Source organism: Salmo salar, unplaced genomic scaffold, assembly GCF_905237065.1.
Source record: "Salmo salar unplaced genomic scaffold, Ssal_v3.1, whole genome shotgun sequence".
NCBI lineage: Eukaryota > Metazoa > Chordata > Actinopteri > Salmoniformes > Salmonidae > Salmo > Salmo salar.
The window spans coordinates 40,024-62,923 of record NW_025549839.1 but is presented as its reverse complement, the minus strand read 5'-3'; the positions used below and the strand labels follow the sequence as shown (position 1 = coordinate 62,923).

At 50.6% G+C, this 22,900-nt stretch overlaps 2 protein-coding genes across 5 annotated transcripts in view; both read left to right on the top strand.

Annotated features, from left to right (window-relative positions):
• Positions 1–8,492, top strand: part of LOC123738877 (centrosomal protein of 192 kDa-like) — a 31,691-nt gene extending 23,199 nt beyond the window's left edge. For all 4 annotated transcript variants that reach the window (XM_045713551.1, XM_045713554.1, XM_045713552.1 and 1 more), the window contains exons 6-9: positions 916–1,057; positions 2,545–2,660; positions 5,658–5,744; positions 8,355–8,492. In XM_045713551.1, coding sequence (XP_045569507.1) covers positions 916–1,057; positions 2,545–2,660; positions 5,658–5,744; positions 8,355–8,453 — 444 coding nt within the window. In that variant the 3' untranslated portion in view covers positions 8,454–8,492. The remainder of the gene's footprint in view (positions 1–915; positions 1,058–2,544; positions 2,661–5,657; positions 5,745–8,354) is intronic.
• LOC123738876 (uncharacterized) lies at positions 8,452–20,153 on the top strand. The gene is made up of 9 exons (XM_045713550.1): positions 8,452–8,508; positions 9,489–9,627; positions 11,096–11,397; positions 11,771–11,920; positions 12,062–12,323; positions 16,871–17,014; positions 18,439–18,728; positions 19,002–19,131; positions 19,774–20,153. The coding sequence occupies exons 3-9, from the start codon at positions 11,293–11,295 to the stop codon at positions 20,088–20,090; spliced, it is 1,398 nt and encodes a 465-aa protein (XP_045569506.1). The 5' UTR covers positions 8,452–8,508; positions 9,489–9,627; positions 11,096–11,292; the 3' UTR covers positions 20,091–20,153.
• Positions 20,154–22,900: the final 2,747 nt, after the last annotated feature.

The window sequence follows — 22,900 nt, the reverse complement described above, 5'->3', positions numbered from 1 at the left end:
CCCCTGTCCTTTAGGGTCCAGTATGGGTGGTAGCCTCCCCCTGTCCTTTAGGGTCCAGTATGGGTGGTAGCCTCCCCCCTGTCCTTTAGGGTCCAGTATGGGTGGTAGCCTCCCTCCTGTCCTTTAGGGTCCAGTATGGGTGGTAGCCTCCCCCTGTCCTTTAGGGTCCAGTATGGGTGGTAGCCTCCCCCTGTCCTTTAGGGTCCAGTATGGGTGGTAGCCCCCCCCCTGTCCTTTAGGGTCCAGTATGGGTGGTAGCCTCCCCCCTGTCCTTTAGGGTCCAGTATGGGTGGTAGCCTCCCCCTGTCCTTTAGGGTCCAGTATGGGTGGTAGCCTCCCCCTGTCCTTTAGGGTCCAGTATGGGTGGTAGCCTCCCCCTGTCCTTTAGGGTCCAGTATGGGTGGTAGCCTCCCCCTGTCCTTTAGGGTCCAGTATGGGTGGTAGCCTCCCCCTGTCCTTTAGGGTCCAGTATGGGTGGTAGCCTCCCCCTGTCCTTTAGGGTCCAGTATGGGTGGTAGCCTCCCCCTGTCCTTTAGGGTCCAGTATGGGTGGTAGCCTCCCCCTGTCCTTTAGGGTCCAGTATGGGTGGTAGCCTCCCCCCTGTCCTTTAGGGTCCAGTATGGGTGGTAGCCTCCCCCTGTCCTTTAGGGTCCAGTATGGGTGGTAGCCTCCCCCTGTCCTTTAGGGTCCAGTATGGGTGGTAGCCTCCCCCCTGTCCTTTAGGGTCCAGTATGGGTGGTAGCCTCCCCCCTGTCCTTTAGGGTCCAGTATGGGTGGTAGCCTCCCCCCTGTCCTTTAGGGTCCAGTATGGGTGGTAGCCTCCCCCCTGTCCTTTAGGGTCCAGTATGGGTGGTAGCCTCCCCCTGTCCTTTAGGGTCCAGTATGGGTGGTTGTAATTCTGTCTCTGTGATCCAGGTCCGATTCCCCCCCGGCACCGTAGACGATCAGACTCTGGCCAGTGACGGCGCAGACAGCGACCGCTTCAGTGGGAGTGTCTCCAGCTTCCTGGCCAATGAGAAGCTCATGTCTGTGGACAGCATGAACAGTGATGTCACAGGTGAGGCTGTGAGACTTTCTGAACTATATATATATATAGCTGGTGGTGGTTATAAGCTGTGTATTGTGTCTGAACTCCTCTCCTCTCTGATGGTGGTTATAAGCTGTGTATTGTGTCTGAACTCCTCTCCTCTCTGGTGGTGGTTATAAGCTGTGTATTGTGATGATGGTGGTTATAAGCTGTGTATTGTGTCTGAACTCCTCTCCTCTCTGATGGTGGTTATAAGCTGTGTATTGTGTCTGAACTCCTCTCCTCTCTGATGGTGGTTATAAGCTGTGTATTGTGTCTGAACTCCTCTCCTCTCTGATGGTGGTTATAAGCTGTGTATTGTGTCTGAACTCCTCTCCTCTCTGATGGTGGTTATAAGCTGTGTATTGTGTCTGAACTCCTCTCCTCTCTGATGGTGGTTATAAGCTGTGTATTGTGTCTGAACTCCTCTCCTCTCTGATGGTGGTTATAAGCTGTGTATTGTGTCTGAACTCCTCTCCTCTCTGGTGGTGGTTATAAGCTGTGTATTGTGATGATGGTGGTTATAAGCTGTGTATTGTGTCTGAACTCCTCTCCTCTCTGGTGGTGGTTATAAGCTGTGTATTGTGTCTGAACTCCTCTCCTCTCTGGTGGTGGTTATAAGCTGTGTATTGTGTCTGAACTCCTCTCCTCTCTGGTGGTGGTTATAAGCTGTGTATTGTGTCTGAACTCCTCTCCTCTCTGATGGTGGTTATAAGCTGTGTATTGTGTCTGAACTCCTCTCCTCTCTGATGGTGGTTATAAGCTGTGTATTGTGTCTGAACTCCTCTCCTCTCTGATGGTGGTTATAAGCTGTGTATTGTGTCTGAACTCCTCTCCTCTCTGGTGGTGGTTATAAGCTGTGTATTGTGTCTGAACTCCTCTCCTCTCTGATGGTGGTTATAAGCTGTGTATTGTGTCTGAACTCCTCTCCTCTCTGATGGTGGTTATAAGCTGTGTATTGTGTCTGAACTCCTCTCCTCTCTGATGGTGGTTATAAGCTGTGTATTGTGTCTGAACTCCTCTCCTCTCTGATGGTGGTTATAAGCTGTGTATTGTGTCTGAACTCCTCTCCTCTCTGATGGTGGTTATAAGCTGTGTATTGTGTCTGAACTCCTCTCCTCTCTGATGGTGGTTATAAGCTGTGTATTGTGTCTGAACTCCTCTCCTCTCTGATGGTGGTTATAAGCTGTGTATTGTGTCTGAACTCCTCTCCTCTCTGGTGGTGGTTATAAGCTGTGTATTGTGATGATGGTGGTTATAAGCTGTGTATTGTGTCTGAACTCCTCTCCTCTCTGATGGTGGTTATAAGCTGTGTATTGTGTCTGAACTCCTCTCCTCTCTGATGGTGGTTATAAGCTGTGTATTGTGTCTGAACTCCTCTCCTCTCTGGTGGTGGTTATAAGCTGTGTATTGTGTCTGAACTCCTCTCCTCTCTGGTGGTGGTTATAAGCTGTGTATTGTGTTTGTTTGATCCCCAGATGACGACGTCGACGTGAACGACCTGCAGGATGAAGAACTGGACCTGTACTTAAACCAGCTGGTTGGCCCTGCCATGCAGAGAGGACGGGTGGAGGGCCAGGAGATACCTGTTGCTGTAAGATGACCTCTCCCCCCTGCTTTCTCCTCTCTCTCTCTCTCCTGCTGTCTTCCCCTCTCCCCTCTCTCTCTCCTCTGCTTTCTCCCCGTCTCCTCTATCTCTCTCCCCTGCTGTCTCCCCGTCCCCTCTCTCTCTCTCCCCTGCTGTCTCCCCGTCTCCTCTCTCTCTCTCCCCTGCTTTCTCCCCGTCCCCTCTCTCTCTCCCTGCTTTCTCCCCGTCCCTCTCTCTCTCTCTCCCCTGTCTCCTCTCTCTCTCTCCCCTGCTGTCTCCCCGTCCCTCTCTCTCTCTCTCCCTGCTGTCTCCCCGTCTCCTCTCTCTCTCTCCCCTGCTTTCTCCCCGTCCCCTCTCTCTCTCTCCTCTGCTGTCTCCCCGTCTCCTCTCTCTCTCCCCTGCTGTCTCCCCGTCTCCCTCTCTCTCTCCTCTGCTGTCTCCTCTCCCCTCTCTCTCTCCCCTGCTGTCTCCTCTCTCTCTCTCCCCTCTCTCTCTCCCTGCTGTCTCCCCGTCCCCTCTCTCTCTCTCCCTGCTTTCTCCCCGTCTCCCCTCTCTCTCTCCCCTGCTGTCCCCCGTCTCCTCTCTCTCTCTCTCCCCTGCTGTCTCCCCGTCCCCTCTCTCTCTCTCCCCTGCTTTCTCCCCGTCTCCCCTCTCTCTCTCCCCTGCTGTCTCCCCGTCCCTCTCTCTCTCCCCTGCTTTCTCCCCGTCTCCCTCTCTCTCCCCTGCTTTCTCCCCGTCTCCTCTCTCTCTCCCCTGCTTTCTCCCCGTCTCCTCTCTCTCTCTCCTCTGCTGTCTCCCCGTCTCCCCTCTCTCTCTCCTCTGCTGTCTCCCCGTCTCCCTCTCTCTCTCCCCTGCTGTCTCCCCCGTCTCTTCTCCCCTCTCTCTCTCCCCTGCTTTCTCCCTCTCTCTCTCCCTGCTTTCTCCCCGTCTCCTCTCTCTCTCCCCTGCTTTCTCCCTCTCTCTCTCCCCTGCTTTCTCCCCGTCTCCTCTCTCTCTCTCTCTCTGCTGTCTCCCCGTCTCCCCTCTCTCTCTCCTCTGCTGTCTCCCCGTCTCCTCTCTCTCTCCCCTGCTTTCTCCCCGTCTCCTCTATCTCTCTCCCCTGCTGTCTCCCCCGTCCCTCTCTCTCTCTCCCCTGCTTTCTCCCCGTCTCCTCTCTCTCTCTCCTCTGCTGTCTCCCCGTCTCCCCTCTCTCTCTCCTCTGCTGTCTCCCCGTCTCCCTCTCTCTCTCCTCTGCTGTCTCCCCGTCTCCTCTCTCTCTCTCCCCTGCTGTCTCCCCGTCTCTTCTCCCTCTCTCTCTCCCCTGCTTTCTCCCCGTCTCCTCTCTCTCTCTCCCCTGCTTTCTCCCCCGTCCCCTCAACTCTCTCCCCTGCTTTCTCCCCGTCTCCTCTCTCTCCCCTGCTGTCTCCCCTCTCTCTCTCCCTGCTTTCTCCCCGTCTCCCTCTCTCTCTCCCCTGCTTTCTCCCCGTCCCCCTCTCTCTCTCCCCTGCTTTCTCCCCGTCCCCCCTCTCTCTCTCCCCTGCTTTCTCCCCGTCTCCTCTCTCTCTCCCCTGCTGTCTCCCGTCTCCTCTCCCCTCTCCCTCTCCCCTGCTGTCTCCCCGTCTCCCCTCTCTCTCTCCTCTGCTGTCTCCCCGTCTCCTCTCTCTCTCCTCTGCTGTCTCCCCGTCTCCTCTCTCTCTCCCCTGCTGTCTCCCCGTCTCCTCTCTCTCTCTCCCCTGCTTTCTCCCCCGTCCCCTCAACTCTCTCCCCTGCTTTCTCCCCCGTCCCCTCTCTCTCTCCCCTGCTTTCTCCCCGTCCCCCTCTCTCTCTCCCCTGCTTTCTCCCCGTCCCCTCTCTCTCTCTCCCCTGCTGTCTCCCCGTCTCCTCTCCCCTCTCTCTCTCCCCTGCTGTCTCCCCGTCTCCTCTCCCCTCTCTCTCCCCTGCTTTCTCCCCGTCTCCTCTCTCTCTCCTCTGCTTTCTCCTCTCTCTCTCCTCTGCTGTCTCCCCGTCTCCCTCTCTCTCTCCTCTGCTGTCTCCCCGTCTCCTCTCTCTCTCCCCTGCTGTCTCCCCGTCTCCTCTCCCTCTCTCTCTCCCCTGCTTTCTCCCCGTCTCCCCTCTCTCTCTCCCCTGCTTTCTCCCCGTCTCCTCTCTCTCTCCTCTGCTTTCTCCTCTCTCTCTCCTCTGCTTTCTCCTCTCTCTCTCCTCTGCTGTCTTCCCCTCTCTCTCTCCCCTGCTGTCTCCCCGTCTCCTCTCCCTCTCTCTCTCCCCTGCTGTCTCCCCGTCTCCCCTCTCTCTCTCCTCTGCTGTCTCCCCGTCTCCTCTCTCTCTCCCTGCTTTCTCCCCGTCTCCTCTCTCTCTCTCTCCCCTGCTTTCTCCCCATCTCCTTTCTCTCTCCCCTGCTGTCTCCCCGTCTCCTCTCCCCTCTCTCTCTCCCCTGCTTTCTCCCCGTCTCCTCTCTCTCTCTCCCCTGCTTTCTCCCCGTCTCCTCTCCCTCTCCCTCTCCCCTGCTGTCTCCCCGTCTCCCTCTCTCTCTCCTCTGCTGTCTCCCCGTCTCCCCTCTCTCTCTCCTCTGCTGTCTCCCCGTCTCCTCTCTCTCTCCCCTGCTGTCTCCCCGTCTCCTCTCCCCTCTCTCTCTCCCCTGCTTTCTCCCCGTCTCCTCTCTCTCTCCTCTGCTTTCTCCTCTCTCTCTCCTCTGCTGTCTCCCCGTCTCCTCTCCCCTCTCTCTCTCCCCTGCTGTCTCCCCGTCTCCTCTCTCCTCTCTCTCTCCCCTGCTTTCTCCCCGTCTCCCTCTCTCTCTCCCCTGCTTTCTCCCCGTCTCCTCTCTCTCTCCTCTGCTGTCTTCCCCTCTCAACACATGTCATTGTTATATCTGTCTGTTTGTGCTTCTACACCTGCATTGCTTGCTGTTTGGGGGGGTTTTAGGCTGGGTTTCTGTAGAGCACTTTGAGATATCAGCTGATGTAAGAAGGGCTTTATAAATGATTTGATTTGTTTCTTCGTTCATAATAATATTGTATTGATTTTCAGGACCAGCCAACCAACCAAGACTATTCATCTCAGCCCAGTTCCACAGAACCACAGAACCGATACCAGTTCCTGGATGACTATGATCAGGTGGATACCGCTCCTCCACGACTCTATTACTATGATCAGGTGGATACCGCTCCTCCACGACTCTATTACTATGATCAGGTGGATACCGCTCCTCCATGACTCTATTACTATGATCAGGTGGATACCGCTCCTCCATGACTCTATGATCAGGTGGATACCGCTCCTCCATGACTCTATGATCAGGTGGATACCGCTCCTCCACGACTCTATTACTATGATCAGGTGGATACCGCTCCTCCATGACTCTATGATCAGGTGGATACCGCTCCTCCATGACTCTATGATCAGGTGGATACCGCTCCTCCATGACTCTATGATCAGGTGGATACCGCTCCTCCACGACTCTATTACTATGATCAGGTGGATACCGCTCCTCCATGACTCTATTACTATGATCAGGTGGATACCGCTCCTCCATGACTCTATGATCAGGTGGATACCGCTCCTCCACGACTCTATGATCAGGTGGATACCGCTCCTCCACGACTCTATGATCAGGTGGATACCGCTCCTCCATGACTCTATTACTATGATCAGGTGGATACCGCTCCTCCATGACTCTATGATCAGGTGGATACCGCTCCTCCACGACTCTATGATCAGGTGGATACCGCTCCTCCACGACTCTATTACTATGATCAGGTGGATACCGCTCCTCCATGACTCTATGATCAGGTGGATACCGCTCCTCCATGACTCTATGATCAGGTGGATACCGCTCCTCCATGACTCTATGATCAGGTGGATACCGCTCCTCCATGACTCTATGATCAGGTGGGCTGTGATTGGCAGCCGAGCAGCCAGTGTTGACTCTGTGGGCTGTGATTGGCAGCCAGTGTTGACTAGGTGGGCTGTGATTGGCAGCCGAGCAGCCAGTGTTGACTCGGTGGGCTGTGATTGGCAGCCGAGCAGCCAGTGTTGACTCGGTGGGCTGTGATTGGCAGCCGAGCAGCCAGTGTTGACTAGGTGGGCTGTGATTGGCAGCCAGTGTTGACTAGGTGGGCTGTGATTGGCAGCCAGTGTTGACTAGGTGGGCTGTGATTGGCAGCCAGTGTTGACTAGGTGGGCTGTGATTGGCAGCCAGTGTTGACTAGGTGGGCTGTGATTGGCAGCCAGTGTTGACTAGGTGGGCTGTGATTGGCAGCCAGTGTTGACTAGGTGGGCTGTGATTGGCAGCCAGTGTTGACTAGGTGGGCTGTGATTGGCAGCCAGTGTTGACTCGGTGGGCTGTGATTGGCAGCCAGTGTTGACTCGGTGGGCTGTGATTGGCAGCCAGTGTTGACTCGGTGGGCTGTGATTGGCAGCCGAGCAGCCAGTGTTGACTAGGTGGGCTGTGATTGGCAGCCGAGCAGCCAGTGTTGACTAGGTGGGCTGTGATTGGCAGCCGAGCAGCCAGTGTTGACTCGGTGGGCTGTGATTGGCAGCCCGAGCAGCCAGTGTTGACTAGGTGAGCTGTGATTGGCAGCCGAGCAGCCAGTGTTGACTAGGTGGGCTGTGGCAGGTCATTGGTAAAAAGAGTAGAGGTCCTAGAGAGCTGCCCTGTGGTACACCACACTGTTTGAAATTAGAGAAGCTTCCATTAAAGAAAACCCCTGAGTTCTATTAGATTGCCATATTGTGGATTCAGAGCTGAGGTTGAAAAGCCATAACACAGGTTTCCCCCACCCGATAGGTTATGGTCAATATCAAAGAAGATTTGATTAAATATTAAAGTTTTTTAATGTTCTTAGTCCTGGTCATATATCCAAAACAACTGACAATACACTGAATTCATGTTCAGTAATTTAAATTGTAAAGTAATGTCTTTCTACACAATACCACAAATGTTTCCAATCTGGGAGGTAAACTCGATAAAGTATTGAATAATTTAGTGTGTATTTCGGATCAAATCAAGGCAGTAGAATGTACCAGATTCCACAAATTTCAACCACCTCTGGCTCGGTTGGGCCTGGTTGGCTACGACTCTGGCTCGGGGGGAGGGCCTGGTTGGCTACGACTCTGGCTCGGGGGGAGGGCCTGGTTGGCTACGACTCTGGCTCGCCGGGGCCTGGTTGGCTACGACTCTGGCTCGCCGGGGCCTGGTTGGCTACGACTCTGGCTCGGCGGGGCCTGGTTGGCTACGACTCTGGCTCGGCGGGGCCTGGTTGGCTACGACTCTGGCTCGGGGAGGGCCTGGTTGGCTACGACTCTGGCTCGGCGGGGCCTGGTTGGCTGCGACTCTGGCTCGGGGGAGGGCCTGGTTGGCTACGACTCTGGCTCGGCGGGGGCCTGGTTGGCTACGACTCTGGCTCGGCGGGGGCCTGGTTGGCTACGACTCTGGCTCGGCGGGGGCCTGGTTGGCTACGACTCTGGCTCGGCGGGGGCCTGGTTGGCTACGACTCTGGCTCGGCGGGGCCTGGTTGGCTATTCCTATGTACTAGCGGAAAACACTGGTATATTGAAAACTTATTTATGAAGACTAAGAGCAGCTCAGTCATACACTTGTCAGCCAATGGATCTTGTTCACAACTGGTATCCTTTATTCATCTTCCTGTACAAACTAAACAGTATATATTAGTGTTCTATTTCAGCCTGGTTTCACTAAGATTGGATTGTTTGTCCTGTCATGAGTGTTTCCAGATGCCTGACGTGCGGCTTGCTGCTACAGGGATGGACTCGTGTCCTGGTAGTGACGAGGAGGACACTGAGGACGAACTGGAGAACGGCTAGGAGACACACTTCTACCAGACACAGACTGCTGCTGTCCAGCACCTCCCGACAGCTGGTATGATCACGTCTCTGTCCCCCGTCTGTCTGTCTCTCCATCTCACTGCTTCAGCTGGTATGATCACGTCTCTGTCCCCCCGTCTGTCTGTCTCTCCATCTCACTGCTTCAGCTGGTATGATCACGTCTCTGTCCCCCCGTCTGTCTGTCTCTCCATCTCACTGCTTCAGCTGGTATGATCACGTCTCTGTCCCCCGTCTGTCTGTCTCTCCATCTCACTGCTTCAGCTGGTATGATCACGTCTCTGTCCCCCGTCTGTCTGTCTCTCCATCTCACTGCTTCAGCTGGTATGATCACGTCTCTGTCCCCCGTCTGTCTGTCTCTCCATCTCACTGCTTCAGCTGGTATGATCACGTCTCTGTCCCCCCGTCTGTCTGTCTCTCCATCTCACTGCTTCTGTTTGACCTTGGTTGGTTTTCAGTAGAAAACACAAAGCTGAACAACAGTTGCAAAACAGAATGTACCATTTAAAAAAATATAATTTCACCTTTATTTAACCAGGTAGGCCAGTTGAGAACAAGTCCTTTATTTAACCAGGTAGGCTAGTTGAGAACAAGTCCTTTAATTAACCAGGTTAGGCTAGTTGAGAACAAGTCCTTTATTTAACCAGGTAGGCTAGTTGAGAACAAGTCCTTTATTTAACCAGGTTAGGCCAGTTGAGAACAAGTCCTTTATTTAACCAGGTAGGCCAGTTGAGAACAAGTCCTTTATTTAACCAGGTTAGGCTAGTTGAGAACAAGTCCTTTATTTAACCAGGTTAGGCTAGTTGAGAACAAGTCCTTTATTTAACCAGGTAGGCTAGATGTGTGATGTGAGCAAATGAGGTGAGATAAGGGAGGTCAGTCTCAAACAATCAGTATTTGATAAGTTGATATAGCGTTTTGGTTTCTAAATGTTTTTGTCCTAAATAGTCCTACTGAACACAGCCCTGTTTTAGCCTGTCTGACCAGAGGTCATGGGTTATGTCTGTCTGGGTTTAGGTGGGCGAGAGCAACCGTCCCAGCTTCAGACCTGGGCTGGAGGGAGGCAGCTCCGACGAAGACTCTGGTCGTAACCCTTCTCTGACTGGGTTAGAACACAGATACTCTGCAGAGGGCCAAGTCATCAACACTGTAACAGGTAACAAACACCGAACAAAAAATAGGAAGTGTTGGTCTCGTGTTTCATGAGCTGAAATAAAAGATCCCAGAAATGTTCAATTTTTCACAAAAAAGCATATTTCTCTCCAGTTTTGTGCACAAATTTGTTAACATCCCTGTTAGTGAGTATTTCTCCTTTGCCAAGATAATCCATCCACCTGACAGGTGTGGCATATCAACAAGCTGATTAAACATCATGATCGTTACACAGGTGCACCTTGTGCTGGGGACAATACAAGGTCACTCTAAAATGTGAATTTTTCTCACACAACACAATGCCACAGATGTCTCAAATTTTGAGGAAGTTTGCAATTGGCATGCTGTCTGCAGAAATCTCCACGAGCTGTTGCCGGATAATTGAATGTTCATTTCTCTATCATATGCCGCCTCCAACGTCATTTTAGAGAATTTGGCGGTGTGTCCAACTTGCCTCATAACCGCAGACCACGTGTATGGTGTTGTGTGGGTGAGCGGGTTTGCTGATGTCAACATTGTGAACAGAGCTTCCCATGGTGGGGTTATGGTACGGGCCCCATGGTGGGGTTATGGTACGGGCCCCATGGTGGGGTTATGGTACGGGCCCCATGGTGGGGTTATGGTACGGGCCCCATGGTGGGGGTTATGGTACGGGCCCCATGGTGGGGTTATGGTACGGGCCCCATGGTGGGGTTATGGTACGGGCCCCATGGTGGGGTTATGGTACGGGCCCCATGGTGGGGTTATGGTACGGGCCCCATGGTGGAGGTGGGGTTATGGTATGGACCAGGCGTAAGCTACGGACAACGAACACTATGGCGTTTTATCGATGGCAATTTGAATGCACAGAAATACAGTGATGAGATCCTGAGGCCCCGTTGTCGTGCCGTTCATCCACCACCATCACCCCACACTTCAGCATGATAATGCACGGCCCCCCATGTCACAAGGATCTGAACACAATTCCTGGAAGCTGAAAATGTCCCAGTTCTTCCATGGCCTGCATACTCACCAGACATGTCACCCATTGAGCATGTTTGGAATGCTCTGGATCGACGTGTACGACAGCGTGTTCCAGTTCCCGCCAAAATATCCACCAACTTTGCTCAGCCAGTGAAGGAGGAGTGGGACAACATTCCACAGGCCACGACCAACAGCCGGACCAATCAGCAGCCGGACCAATCAGCAGCCGGACCAATCAGCAGCCGGACCAACTCTATGTGAAGGAGATGTGTCTCGCTGCATGAGGTGGTCACACCAGATACTGACTGGTTTTCTGATCCACGCCCCCTACCTTTTATTTATTTTAAGGTTTTCTGACCAACATATTCATATCCTAGTGAAATCCCTAGATTAGGGCCTAAAGGAATTTATTTAAATTGACTGATTTCCTGATATGAACTCGCTAACCTCTGAGTGGATGTTGGTAACCGGTGGTAACCGGGGGTAACCGGTCATCTGTTCTTCACCAGGAGGAGGAGGCGACGGGAGCAGTGGGAGTGAGGAGGGAGGGAACGGTGGAGTGTCCGCTCTACCCTTCTCCACCTCCTCCTCCTCGGCCCAGACTACCTACGATGTTCTGCGGGGGCTTGGGATCCTGGGGGGCAGCGTGCCGGGAGAGAATACCCAAGACCCTCGCTCTCTACTGGGGCTGAGCCGGGGCAGCCTGATGGGGGACCGTGTGGGGCCGGTGGGGACTGGAGAGACCAACTCTGGGCCCCAGAGGACGTCCCCTGTCAATTGGAGTATGACCTTAGACAGACAGGAAGCGCTGGTGAGTTTTCTGTCGGACATTTTTCCGTTACAACACCGTTTGTGTGGACTGAGACTTTGTACGTGGCAGGAGTTGTACCTAGAGGCCAGGAGTTCCTCCGGGTCAGGTCACGCTGTCAGGGGAAAAACTCCTGGCCGCCCACTACCTTATGTTCTGTGCTATTTACCGGACGTAATACGGTCACCTGCAGTGATACTGTTCACATACAACACAGACGCTTGTATAATCTCCCTGTGTGTGTGTGTGTGTGTGTGTGTGTGTGTGTGTGTGTGTGTGTGTGTGTGTGTGTGTGTGTGTGTGTGTGTGTGTGTGTGTGTGTGTGTGTGTGTGTGTGTGTGTGTGTGTGTGTGTGTGTGTGTGTGTGTGTGTGCAGGATGCCATGGACAGTACAGAGTCTGGGTTGGCAGAGGAGGGTCCAGATGTCTTGGATTCTATATACCTGAGGACTGGTGCTGGACACTGGAGACCCCAGGACATGACCTCTCACCTCCAGACCACACAGAACAGCTTCCACCTCTCTCAGGTACACTTACACAACCAATCATTTAGGATGACATGCTGCCCTTGGAGTTAAACAGTTTTGAAGAATCCCAACATCTCCTAGTTTTAAATGAAGGTAAAAACAATTCTACGGTGTTAGTAAGTTGCTGCCCTTCTATACCAGGTGCTTCTTTCGCATAGTGATGATGAGGAGGAGGAGGAGGGGAGGGGGAGGCCTGCTGCCCTGGGGCCAAGAGGAGGTCCATGTGGGGACTCCTCTGCACCTCCTGGTCCTCCTGGCCTGTCAGACACGAGTCGGGGTGAGAAGGATCTTCTCTCCACCTCTCTGGAGGCTAAGTACCTCTCTCAGAGCTTCCACCCGGAGGAGGACTCTCACTCTGACAGCGACTGGAACCACTGTCCTGATAACCTGGACTTCCAACCGGGTAAGTCCCAAACGGCTCCCTATGTAGTGTCCTAGTACAAACGGCTCCCTATGTAGTGTCCTGGTACAAACGGCTCCCTATGTAGTGTCCTGGTACAAACAGCTCCCTATGTAGTGGCGGGTAGCCTGGTGGTTGGAGGCGGGTAGCCTGGTGGTTGGAGGCGGGTAGCCTGGTGGTTGGAGGCGGGTAGCCTGGTGGTTGGAGGCGGGTAGCCTGGTGGTTGGAGGCGGGTAGCCTGGTGGTTGGAGGCGGGTAGCCTGGTGGTTGGAGGCGGGTAGCCTGGTGGTTGGGGGGCGGGTAGCCTGGTGGTTGGGGCGGGTAGCCTGGTGGTTGGAGGCGGGTAGCCTGGTGGTTGGAGGCGGGTAGCCTGGTGGTTGGAGGCGGGTAGCCTGGTGGTTGGAGGCGGGTAGCCTGGTGGTTGGAGGCGGGTAGCCTGGTGGTTGGAGGCGGGTAGCCTGGTGGTTGGGGCGGGGCGGGTAGCCTGGTGGTTGGGGCGGGCGGGTAGCCTGGTGGTTGGGGCGGGCGGGTAAGCTCTGGTGGTTGGTTGGGGCGGGCGGGTAAGCCTGGTGGTTGGTTGGGGCGGGCGGGTAAGCCTGGTGGTTGGTTGGGGCGGGCGGGTAAGCCTGGTGGTTGGTTGGGGCGGGCGGGTAAGCCTGGTGGTTGGTTGGGGGCGGGCGGGCGGGTAGCCTGGTGGTTGGTTGGGGCGGGCGGGCGGGTAGCCTGGTGGTTGGTTGGGGCGGCGGGCGGGTAGCCTGGTGGTTGGTTGGGGCGGGCGGGCGGGTAGCCTGGTGGTTGGAGACGTTGGGCCTGTAACCGAAAGGTTGCTGGATCGAATCCTGATCTGACCAGGTAAAAATCTGTCGTTCTGCCACTGAACAAGGCAGTTAACCCACTGTTCCCCGGTAGGACGTCGTTGTAAATAAGAATTTGTTCTTAGCTAACACGGTTCATGTTTAATATCTAATCAACTAGATCCAGGATCCTTACAGGGTTCATGTTTAATATCTAATCAACTGGATCCAGGATCCTTACAGGGTTCATGTTTAATATCTGATGTAACAACTAGATCCAGGATCCTTACAGGGTTCATGTTTAATATCTAATCAACTGGATCCAGGATCCTTACAGGGTTCATGTTTAATATCTAATCAACTGGATCCAGGATCCTTACACAGTTCATGTTTAATATCTAATCAACTAGATCCAGGATCCTTACAGGGTTCATGTTTTAATATCTAATCAACTAGATCCAGGATCCTTACAGGGTTCATGTTTAATATCTGATATAACAACTAGATCCAGGATCCTAACAGGGTTCATGTTTAATATCTAATCAACTAGATCCAGGATCCTTACAGGGTTCATGTTTAATATCTGATATAACAACTAGATCCAGGATCCTTACACGGTTCATGTTTAATATCTAATCAACTAGATCCAGGATCCTTACAGGGTTCATGTTTAATATCTGATATAACAACTAGATCCAGGATCCTTACAGGGTTCATGTTTAATATCTGATATAACAACTAGATCCAGGATCCTTACAGGGTTCATGTTTAATATCTAATCAACTAGATCCAGGATCCTAACAGGCTTCATGTTTTAATATCTAATCAACTAGATCCAGGATCCTTACAGGGTTCATGTTTATCTGATATAACAACTAGATCCAGGATCCTTACAGGGTTCATGTTTAATATCTGATATAACAACTAGATCCAGGATCCTAACAGGGTTCATGTTTAATATCTAATCAACTAGATCCAGGATCCTTACAGGGTTCATGTTTATCTAATCAACTAGATCCAGGATCCTTACAGGGTTCATGTATAATATCTGATATAACAACTAGATCCAGGATCCTTACAGGGTTCATGTTTAATATCTGATCTAATCAACTAGATCCAGGATCCTTACAGGGTTCATGTTTAATATCTGATATAACAACTAGATCCAGGATCCTTACAGGGTTCATGTTTAATATCTAATCAACTAGATCCAGGATCCTAACAGGGTTCATGTTTAATATCTGATATAACAACTAGATCCAGGATCCTAACAGGGTTCATGTTTAATATCTAATCAACTAGATCCAGGATCCTTACAGGGTTCATGTTTATCTAATCAACTAGATCCAGGATCCTTACAGGGTTCATGTTTATCTAATCAACTAGATCCAGGATCCTTACAGGGTTCATGTATAATATCTGATATAACAACTAGATCCAGGATCCTAACAGGGTTCATGTTTAATATCTAATCAACTAGATCCAGGATCCTAACAGGGTTCATGTTTAATATCTAATCAACTAGATCCAGGATCCTTACAGGGTTCATGTTTAATATCTGATATAACAACTAGATCCAGGATCCTAACAGGGTTCATGTTTAATATCTGATATAACAACTAGATCCAGGATCCTAACAGGGTTCATGTTTTAATATCTAATCAACTAGATCCAGGATCCTAACAGGGTTCATGTTTAATATCTAATCAACTAGATCCAGGATCCTAACAGGGTTCGTATTTAATATCTGATATAACAACTAGATCCAGGATCCTAACAGGGTTCATGTTTAATATCTAATCAACTAGATCCAGGATCCTAACAGGGTTCATGTTTAATATCTAATCAACTAGATCCAGGATCCTTACACGGTTCATGTATAATATCTAATCAACTAGATCCAGGATCCTTACAGGGTTCATGTTTAATATCTGATATAACAACTAGATCCAGGATCCTAACAGGGTTCATGTTTAATATCTAATCAACTAGATCCAGGATCCTTACAGGGTTCATGTTTATCTAATCAACTAGATCCAGGATCCTTACAGGGTTCATATTTATCTAATCAACTAGATCCAGGATCCTTACAGGGTTCATGTATAATATCTGATATAACAACTAGATCCAGGATCCTTACAGGGTTCATGTTTAATATCTGATATAACAAATAGATCCAGGATCCTTACAGGGTTCATGTTTATCTAATCAACTAGATCCAGGATCCTTACAGGGTTCATGTTTATCTAATCAACTAGATCCAGGATCCTTACAGGGTTCATGTTTATCTAATCAACTAGATCCAGGATCCTAACAGGGTTCATGTTTAATATCTGATATAACAACTAGATCCAGGATCCTAACAGGGTTCATGTTTAATATCTGATATAACAACTAGATCCAGGATCCTAACAGGGTTCATGTTTATCTAATCAACTAGATCCAGGATCCTAACAGGGTTCATGTTTAATATCTGATATAACAACTAGATCCAGGATCCTTACAGGGTTCATGTTTTAATATCTAATCAACTAGATCCAGGATCCTTACAGGGTTCATGTTTAATATCTGATATAACAACTAGATCCAGGATCCTAACAGGGTTCATGTTTAATATCTAATCAACTAGATCCAGGATCCTAACAGGGTTCATGTTTATCTAATCAACTAGATCCAGGATCCTAACAGGGTTCATGTTTATCTAATCAACTAGATCCAGGATCCTTACAGGGTTCATGTTTAATATCTAATCAACTAGATCCAGGATCCTTACAGGGTTCATGTTTAATATCTGATATAACAACTAGATCCAGGATCCTAACAGGGTTCATGTTTAATATCTAATCAACTAGATCCAGGATCCTAACAGGGTTCATGTTTAATATCTAATCAACTAGATCCAGGATCCTAACAGGGTTCATGTTTAATATCTAATCAACTAGATCCAGGATCCTAACAGGGTTCATGTTTAATATCTGATATAACAACTAGATCCAGGATCCTTACAGGGTTCATGTTTAATATCTAATCAACTAGATCCAGGATCCTTACAGGGTTCATGTTTAATATCTGATATAACAACTAGATCCAGGATCCTTACAGGGTTCATGTTTAATATCTAATCAACTAGATCCAGGATCCTAACAGGGTTCATGTTTAATATCTAATCAACTAGATCCAGGATCCTAACAGGGTTCATGTTTAATATCTAATCAACTAGATCCAGGATCCTAACAGGGTTCATGTTTAATATCTAATCAACTAGATCCAGGATCCTTACAGGGTTCATGTTTAATATCTAATCAACTGGATCCAGGATCCTTACAGGGTTCATGTTTAATATCTAATCAACTAGATCCAGGATCCTAACAGGGTTCATGTTTAATATCTAATCAACTAGATCCAGGATCCTTACACGGTTCATGTTTAATATCTAATCAACTAGATCCAGGATCCTAACAGGGTTCGTATTTTAATATCTAATTTAACTGATTAAAGCTTAATATATGATGTAACAACTTACACTGCTATAAATTCATGGACAGAAAATGAATGTTTTTTTGTGACTTGATTTTGGACCAATCCGTCAAGTTGTCCAGCTGTAGTAAATCCTCACCGGTACCCTGGTGTATAGAACAAGGTCTCCATCAGGTGTGTGTGTGTGTGTGTGTGTGTGTGTGTGTGTGTGTGTGTGTGTGTGTGTGTGTGTGTGTGTGTGTGTGTGTGTGTGTGTGTGTGTGTGTGTGTGTGTCCCAGCCTCTCCCAGTGTGGTCTACCAGAACGAGGAGGGGAAGTGGGTGACTGATCTGGCTTACTACTCGTCCTTTGAGAAGGAGGTGGATGGGAAGCAGCTTCCGGAGGCAGCAGACCAGTTCCAGGCTGAGGACTTCGTTCCAGGCAGTAAGTACAGGGGTTATTGTCAAACTGTTATTTTTAAGCTGTACTTGGAAATAGGGATTTGTGTTTTGTTCCTTTTGGTTGTGATAACTAGGTGTTCCCCACTGTAGCGTCGGTACGAAAGATCCACTATAAAACAGTTTGTCTGGATCCTGAATGCTGATTGAACGAACAGCGGTCCAAACCGTGCTCTATTGGCCGTCACACACCTATCTATGCCTGTCAACAGTTACATCTGAAAATGATCGCTGTGCCTCGTCAGAATGGTGCTGTGCCGAATGATCGCTGTGCCTCGTCAGAATGTCGCTGTGCCTCGTCAGAATGTCGCTGTGCCTCATCAGAATGGCGCTGTCCCAAATGATCGCTGTGCCTCGTCAGAATGGCGCTGTCCCTAATGATCGCTGTGCCTCGTCAGAATGTCGCTGTCCCTAATGATCGCTGTGCCTCGTCAGAATGGCGCTGTGCCGAATGATCGCTGTGCCTCGTCAGAATGTCACTGTGCCTCGTCAGAATGTCGCTGTGCCAAATGATCGCTGTGCCTCGTCAGAATGTCGCTGTCCCGAATGATCGATGTGCCTCGTCAGATTGGTGCTGTCCCTAATGATCGCTGTGCCTCGTCAGAATGTTACTGTGCCTCGTCAATGTCGCTGTGCCTCGTCAGAATGGTGCTGTCCCAAATGATCGCTGTGCCTCGTCAGAATGTCGCTGTCCCTAATGATCGCTGTGCCTCGTCAGAATGTCGCTGTCCCGAATGATCGCTGTGCCTCGTCAGAATGGCGCTGTCCCTAATGATCGCTGTGCCTCGTCAGAATGGTGCTGTGCCGAATGATCGCTGTGCCTCGTCAGAATGTCGCTGTGCCTCGTCAGAATGTCGCTGTGCCTCATCAGAATGGCGCTGTCCCAAATGATCGCTGTGCCTCGTCAGAATGGCGCTGTCCCTAATGATCGCTGTGCCTCGTCAGAATGTCGCTGTCCCTAATGATCGCTGTGCCTCGTCAGAATGGCGCTGTGCCGAATGATCGCTGTGCCTCGTCAGAATGTCACTGTGCCTCGTCAGAATGTCGCTGTGCCAAATGATCGCTGTGCCTCGTCAGAATGTCGCTGTCCCGAATGATCGCTGTGCCTCGTCAGAATGGCGCTGTCCCTAATGATCGCTGTGCCTCGTCAGAATGGCGCTGTCCCGAATGATCGCTGTGCCTCGTCAGAATGGCGCTGTGCCTCGTCAGAATGTCGCTGTGCCTCGTCAGAATGGCGCTGTCCCAAATGATCGCTGTGCCTCGTCAGAATGGCGCTGTCCCTAATGATCGCTGTGCCTCATCAGAATGGCGCTGTCCCTAATGATCGCTGTGCCTCGTCAGAATGTCCAGGTAACGCCATAGACAGATCAGCAGTGTTGCTGGAGTCGTCCTGTTTTTATTGTGTTCCAGGTAACGCCATAGAGAAGATCATAGAGGACCAGAAGGTGTTTGAGAAGGAGAACCGGTTCATGCAGGAGGAGGTGATGACGTCGGACTCCACCAGTCCAGGTCTCCTATCCGACACGTCCTGGAGACTCCCGGCCAGCAGCCACATCCTGATGAGGGCCAGCCAGGTGTCCCAGGACCTGGACAGAGGGAACCAGAGTTATCTCCGTCTGTCTCTGGGGACCTTCTTCCAGCAGCGCTCTGAGGCCCTGGGCTGTCTAGGGGACGACAGGGAGGACGATACAGTCAAACGGGTATGGGGGCTCGTTCCATGTCTTGTCGACGTCGCTCTGCAGCACGTCGTTCTACTCTTTTCACTATTCACGTAGTCTCGTAGGGTCGGGTGTGCTTTTAGTTCAGGAATAGGAGCCTTCATCTCGGTCCGGGAAACCTGCCCGCGGTGTCGAAGGGACAGTAGGGACGCCGTGTTTCAGACTACCGCTGAGGGTTTAAGCCTGTGGTTTTTATTTTCCCTTCCCATCAGCCATCTGACTTGACCAGTTCGTTGTTGTGTCTTTCCTCTCCAGCCGTCGTTTGGTTACGTCATCACCTCTCCAGAGAAGAGGGAACCATTTCCTCTGATTCAACCATCAGACTTCCTGTCTCAGGACAGCTCGGTCCGCAGCGACACCGACCACGACCGCACCATGAACACAGGTAGGTACCGTCTGGACGTCCGCGACACTTATTCCTGGTTCCCACTGTGAGCCCAGCCAGTAAGACACTTATTCCTGATTCCCACTGTGAGGCCAGCCAGTAAGACACTTATTCCTGAATCCCACTGTGAGCCCAGCCAGTAAGACACTTATTCCTGGTTCCCACTGTGAGGCCGGACAGCCCAGCCAGCAAGACACTTATTCCTGGTTCCCACTGTGAGCCCAGCCAGCAAGACACTTATTCCTGGTTCCCACTGTGAGCCCAGCCAGCAAGACACTTATTCCTGGTTCCCACTGTGAGCCCAGCCAGCAAGACACTTATTCCTGGTTCCCACTGTGAGCCCAGCCAGCAAGACACTTATTCCTGGTTCCCACTGTGAGGCCAGTCAGTAAGACACTTATTCCTGGTTCCCACTGTGAGGCCAGCCAGTAAGACACTTATTCCTGAATCCCACTGTGAGGCCGCCCAGCAAGACACTTATTCCTGATTCCCACTGTGAGGCGGCCAGTACATCTTGACTTGGTTTGGCATCATTTTTCATACTTGATCACAGTCATCATATTTATTCCTCATTTTAAACCCAAATCAGTCATCAGAGTATCACACGTGGTGGTTGATACTTCCAATGTGTTGTTTTTGTAGAGGACTTGGACAAGACTGTGGAGGCAGCTCCAGACAGGGTGTCACCGACAGGAGATGAAGAGCCAGAGCCTTGTGAATCAGTCTCCCCCCTCCCTGAGGCCCTGCTCTCCCCCAGCCAGACCCTTCCCTCAGCCTCCCCTCTCCCTGAGGCCCTGCTCTCCCCAGCCAGACCCTTCCCTCAGCCTCCCCCGGCAGCCTGGACCCCAGCCCCAGCAGCGGCACAGACCAGTCTAACCTCGTGTTGTCTATCAGCACCATTGCCTCGGCCATCGCAGATGCCTCCATCTCCTCGGAGCCCTCCCAGCTGGCTGCCATGATCATGGAGCTTTCAAAGAGGAGTCGGATCCAGAGGCAACGCCAGAAAGGTCTGCCGCGTCCAGCCCCAGGTATCCCATATTCATACTACAGCTGAAATTCTACTCTTTAATAACCTCTACGGGACTCCTTCCCGTTCTCATCCCGTTACCGGGATTGCTTGACAAGATAGCATGGCGCGAAATTCAAAAACGGCAAAAAATCGAATCATTTCAATTTCTCAAACAATCAACTATTTTACACCGTTTTAAAGATAAGACTCTCGTTAATCTAACCACGTTGTCCGATTTCAAAAAGGCTTTACAGCGAAAGAAAAACATTAGATTATGTTAGGATACCACCACAGCAAAAGAACAACACAGCTATTTTCTTAGCATTTTCATAGCAACGGTAGCCGTCCAAAAGCACAAAACCAGCTAAAATTATGCACTAACCTTTGACAATCTTCATCAGATGACACTCCTAGGACATTATGTTAGACAATACATGCATTGTTTTGTTCCATCAAGTTCATATTTATATCCAAAAACAGCATTTTACATTGGCGCTTGATGTTCAGAAAATGTATTTTCCACCCAAAAATTCCGGTGAATTTACAAAAATATACCTCATGATAAACGTTGACAAAATACATAACAATTATTTTAAGAATTATAGAATTATAGAATTATATAGAAGTATAGAATTATAGAATTATAGATGGGCTACTCCTTTATGCAACCGCATTGACAGATTTCAAAATAACTTTACGTGGAAAGCACACTTTGCAATAATCTGAGTACTGCGCTCATAAAAACAGCAGGCAATTATAGATACCCGTCATTTTGGAGTCATCTAAATGCATAAATAGCATAAGAAATATTCACTTACCTTTTAATAATCTTCATCAGAAGGCACTTCCAGGAATCCCAGGTCCACAACAAATGTTGATTTTGTTCGATAAAGTTCATAATTTATGTCCAAATAACTCCATGTTTGCGCGTTCAGTTAGCTACTCAAAATGTAGGATGCGCGAGGAAATTGTGACGACAAAAAGTCCCCCCCAAAAAATCTATTTACGTTCGTTCAAACATGTCAAACGTTGTATAGCATCAATCTTTAGGGACATTTTAACGTGAAACTTCAGTAATATTCCAACCGGACCATTCCAGTGTCTTGAAAAACGTTTTGGAACAGAGCTTCCTCTCGCGTGAACGCGCGCCAATGAACTAACATCCTTCCCTGGGTTACCAACTTCCCTTCTCGCTCCGTCTCTGTTCATCATAGACGTCTCAAACAACTTTCTAAAGACTGTTGACATCTAGTGGAAGCCTTAGGACGTGCAAAATGAACCCTTACTCACTGTGTGTTCGATTGGCAATGACTTGGAAAAAAACTACAGGTACCAGATTTTTCATTTCCTGCTTGTATTTTTCTCAGGTTTTTGCCTGCCATATGAGTTCTGTTTTACTCACAGACACCATTCAAACAGTTTGAAACTTTAAAGTGTTTTCTATCCAAATCTACTAATAATATGCATATTCTAGTTTCTGGGCAAGAGTAGTAACCGGTTTAAATTGGGTATGTTTTTCATCCGGCCGTGAAAATACTGCCCCCTAGCCCAGACTGGTTAATTCTGTTGTGTTTGTTGGAAGGTGATGTCAGCACCACTTCACCAGGTCATGAAAAATCTGAAGGAGATTTTGATTCTGATTCCCAGCCTCTGTCCTGGAAGAACAAACTCCCAGCCCTAACCGGGTTGAACTGGACCAGCCCAGTCCTAACCGGGTTCAACTGGACCAACGGGGGGACCTGCTGGAGGCTCTACAGAGGAGCCAGTGTGCCGGGGACCTGCTGGAGGCTCTACAGAGGAGCCAGTGTGCCGGGGGACCTGCTGGAGGCTCTACAGAGGAGCCAGTGTGCCGGGGACCTGCTGGAGGCTCTACAGAGGAGCCAGTGTGCCGGGGGACCTGCTGGAGGCTCTACAGAGGAGCCAGTGTGCCGGGGACCTGCTGGAGGCTCTACAGAGGAGCCAGTGTGCCGGGGACCTGCTGGAGGCTCTACAGAGGAGCCAGTGTGCCGGGGACCTGCTGGAGGCCTTCGACATTGAAAAGTACCTGAAACAGACGGAGGTATCCACCAGCAGCGACAGCGACCAGTCAGGCACCTCCCACTACACCTTTGACTTCCTCAGCTGGGCCGACAGCCTCAACTCCTCCCACAGGAAGTCCCAGGCAGCGTCACTTGTTGTTACTGTGGAGAACGAGAGCTCGGGTTATCAACACCAGGCTACCGAATACCAGGCTATCGCCAAGGGAGATATCTCCTCATCCTCTGGCGTGGAGGCTAAGGCGGGTTTGACACAAGGTTACCCTGCTGCTACGACCCGTCCGGTCTCTGCTGGGCTACATCCAGGTTCTGACCAGAGTGGACCAGGACCAGCTAACAAGACGGATGTGAGGAGGAGTTCCATCCCTCGTCCCAGATTCAGCTCCATCCCTACAGCCTCTGGTAACCCAGGGAGAAGGTCTGTGGGCTCTGGTCAGTTCTCCTCAACCACCTCCACAGCCAAACCAGCTGCTGACAGGAAGTCTGCAGGGAATAATAACAGTGAGCCCCAACCAGCTGGTGTACTGAGCAGGAGCAGCACAGAGAGTGGTGGGGCTGAACTAGGAGTAGTCCGTCCAACACCCAACAACACCCCAGCCCAGAAGATAGAGGACCGCTCCGCAGCTCCTGCCCCAGGTCCTAAGACCTCCCCTGGTCTGAGGAAGGGTCAGTCAGGGCCGCTGTCCCTCAGAGACATCACATCGCCCTCCCAGAGAGCCAGGAG

Bases quoted from the DNA above. Each gene is read 5' to 3' on its own strand.
- LOC123738876 (XM_045713550.1), top strand. From the start codon at position 11,293: ATGGGGGACCGTGTGGGGCCGGTGGGGACTGGAGAGACCAACTCTGGG. The intron at 17,015-18,438 runs GTAAGTACAGGG...ATTGTGTTCCAG, and splicing joins TGAGGACTTCGTTCCAGGCA to GTAACGCCATAGAGAAGATC. The intron at 18,729-19,001 runs GTATGGGGGCTC...TTTCCTCTCCAG, and splicing joins AGGACGATACAGTCAAACGG to CCGTCGTTTGGTTACGTCAT.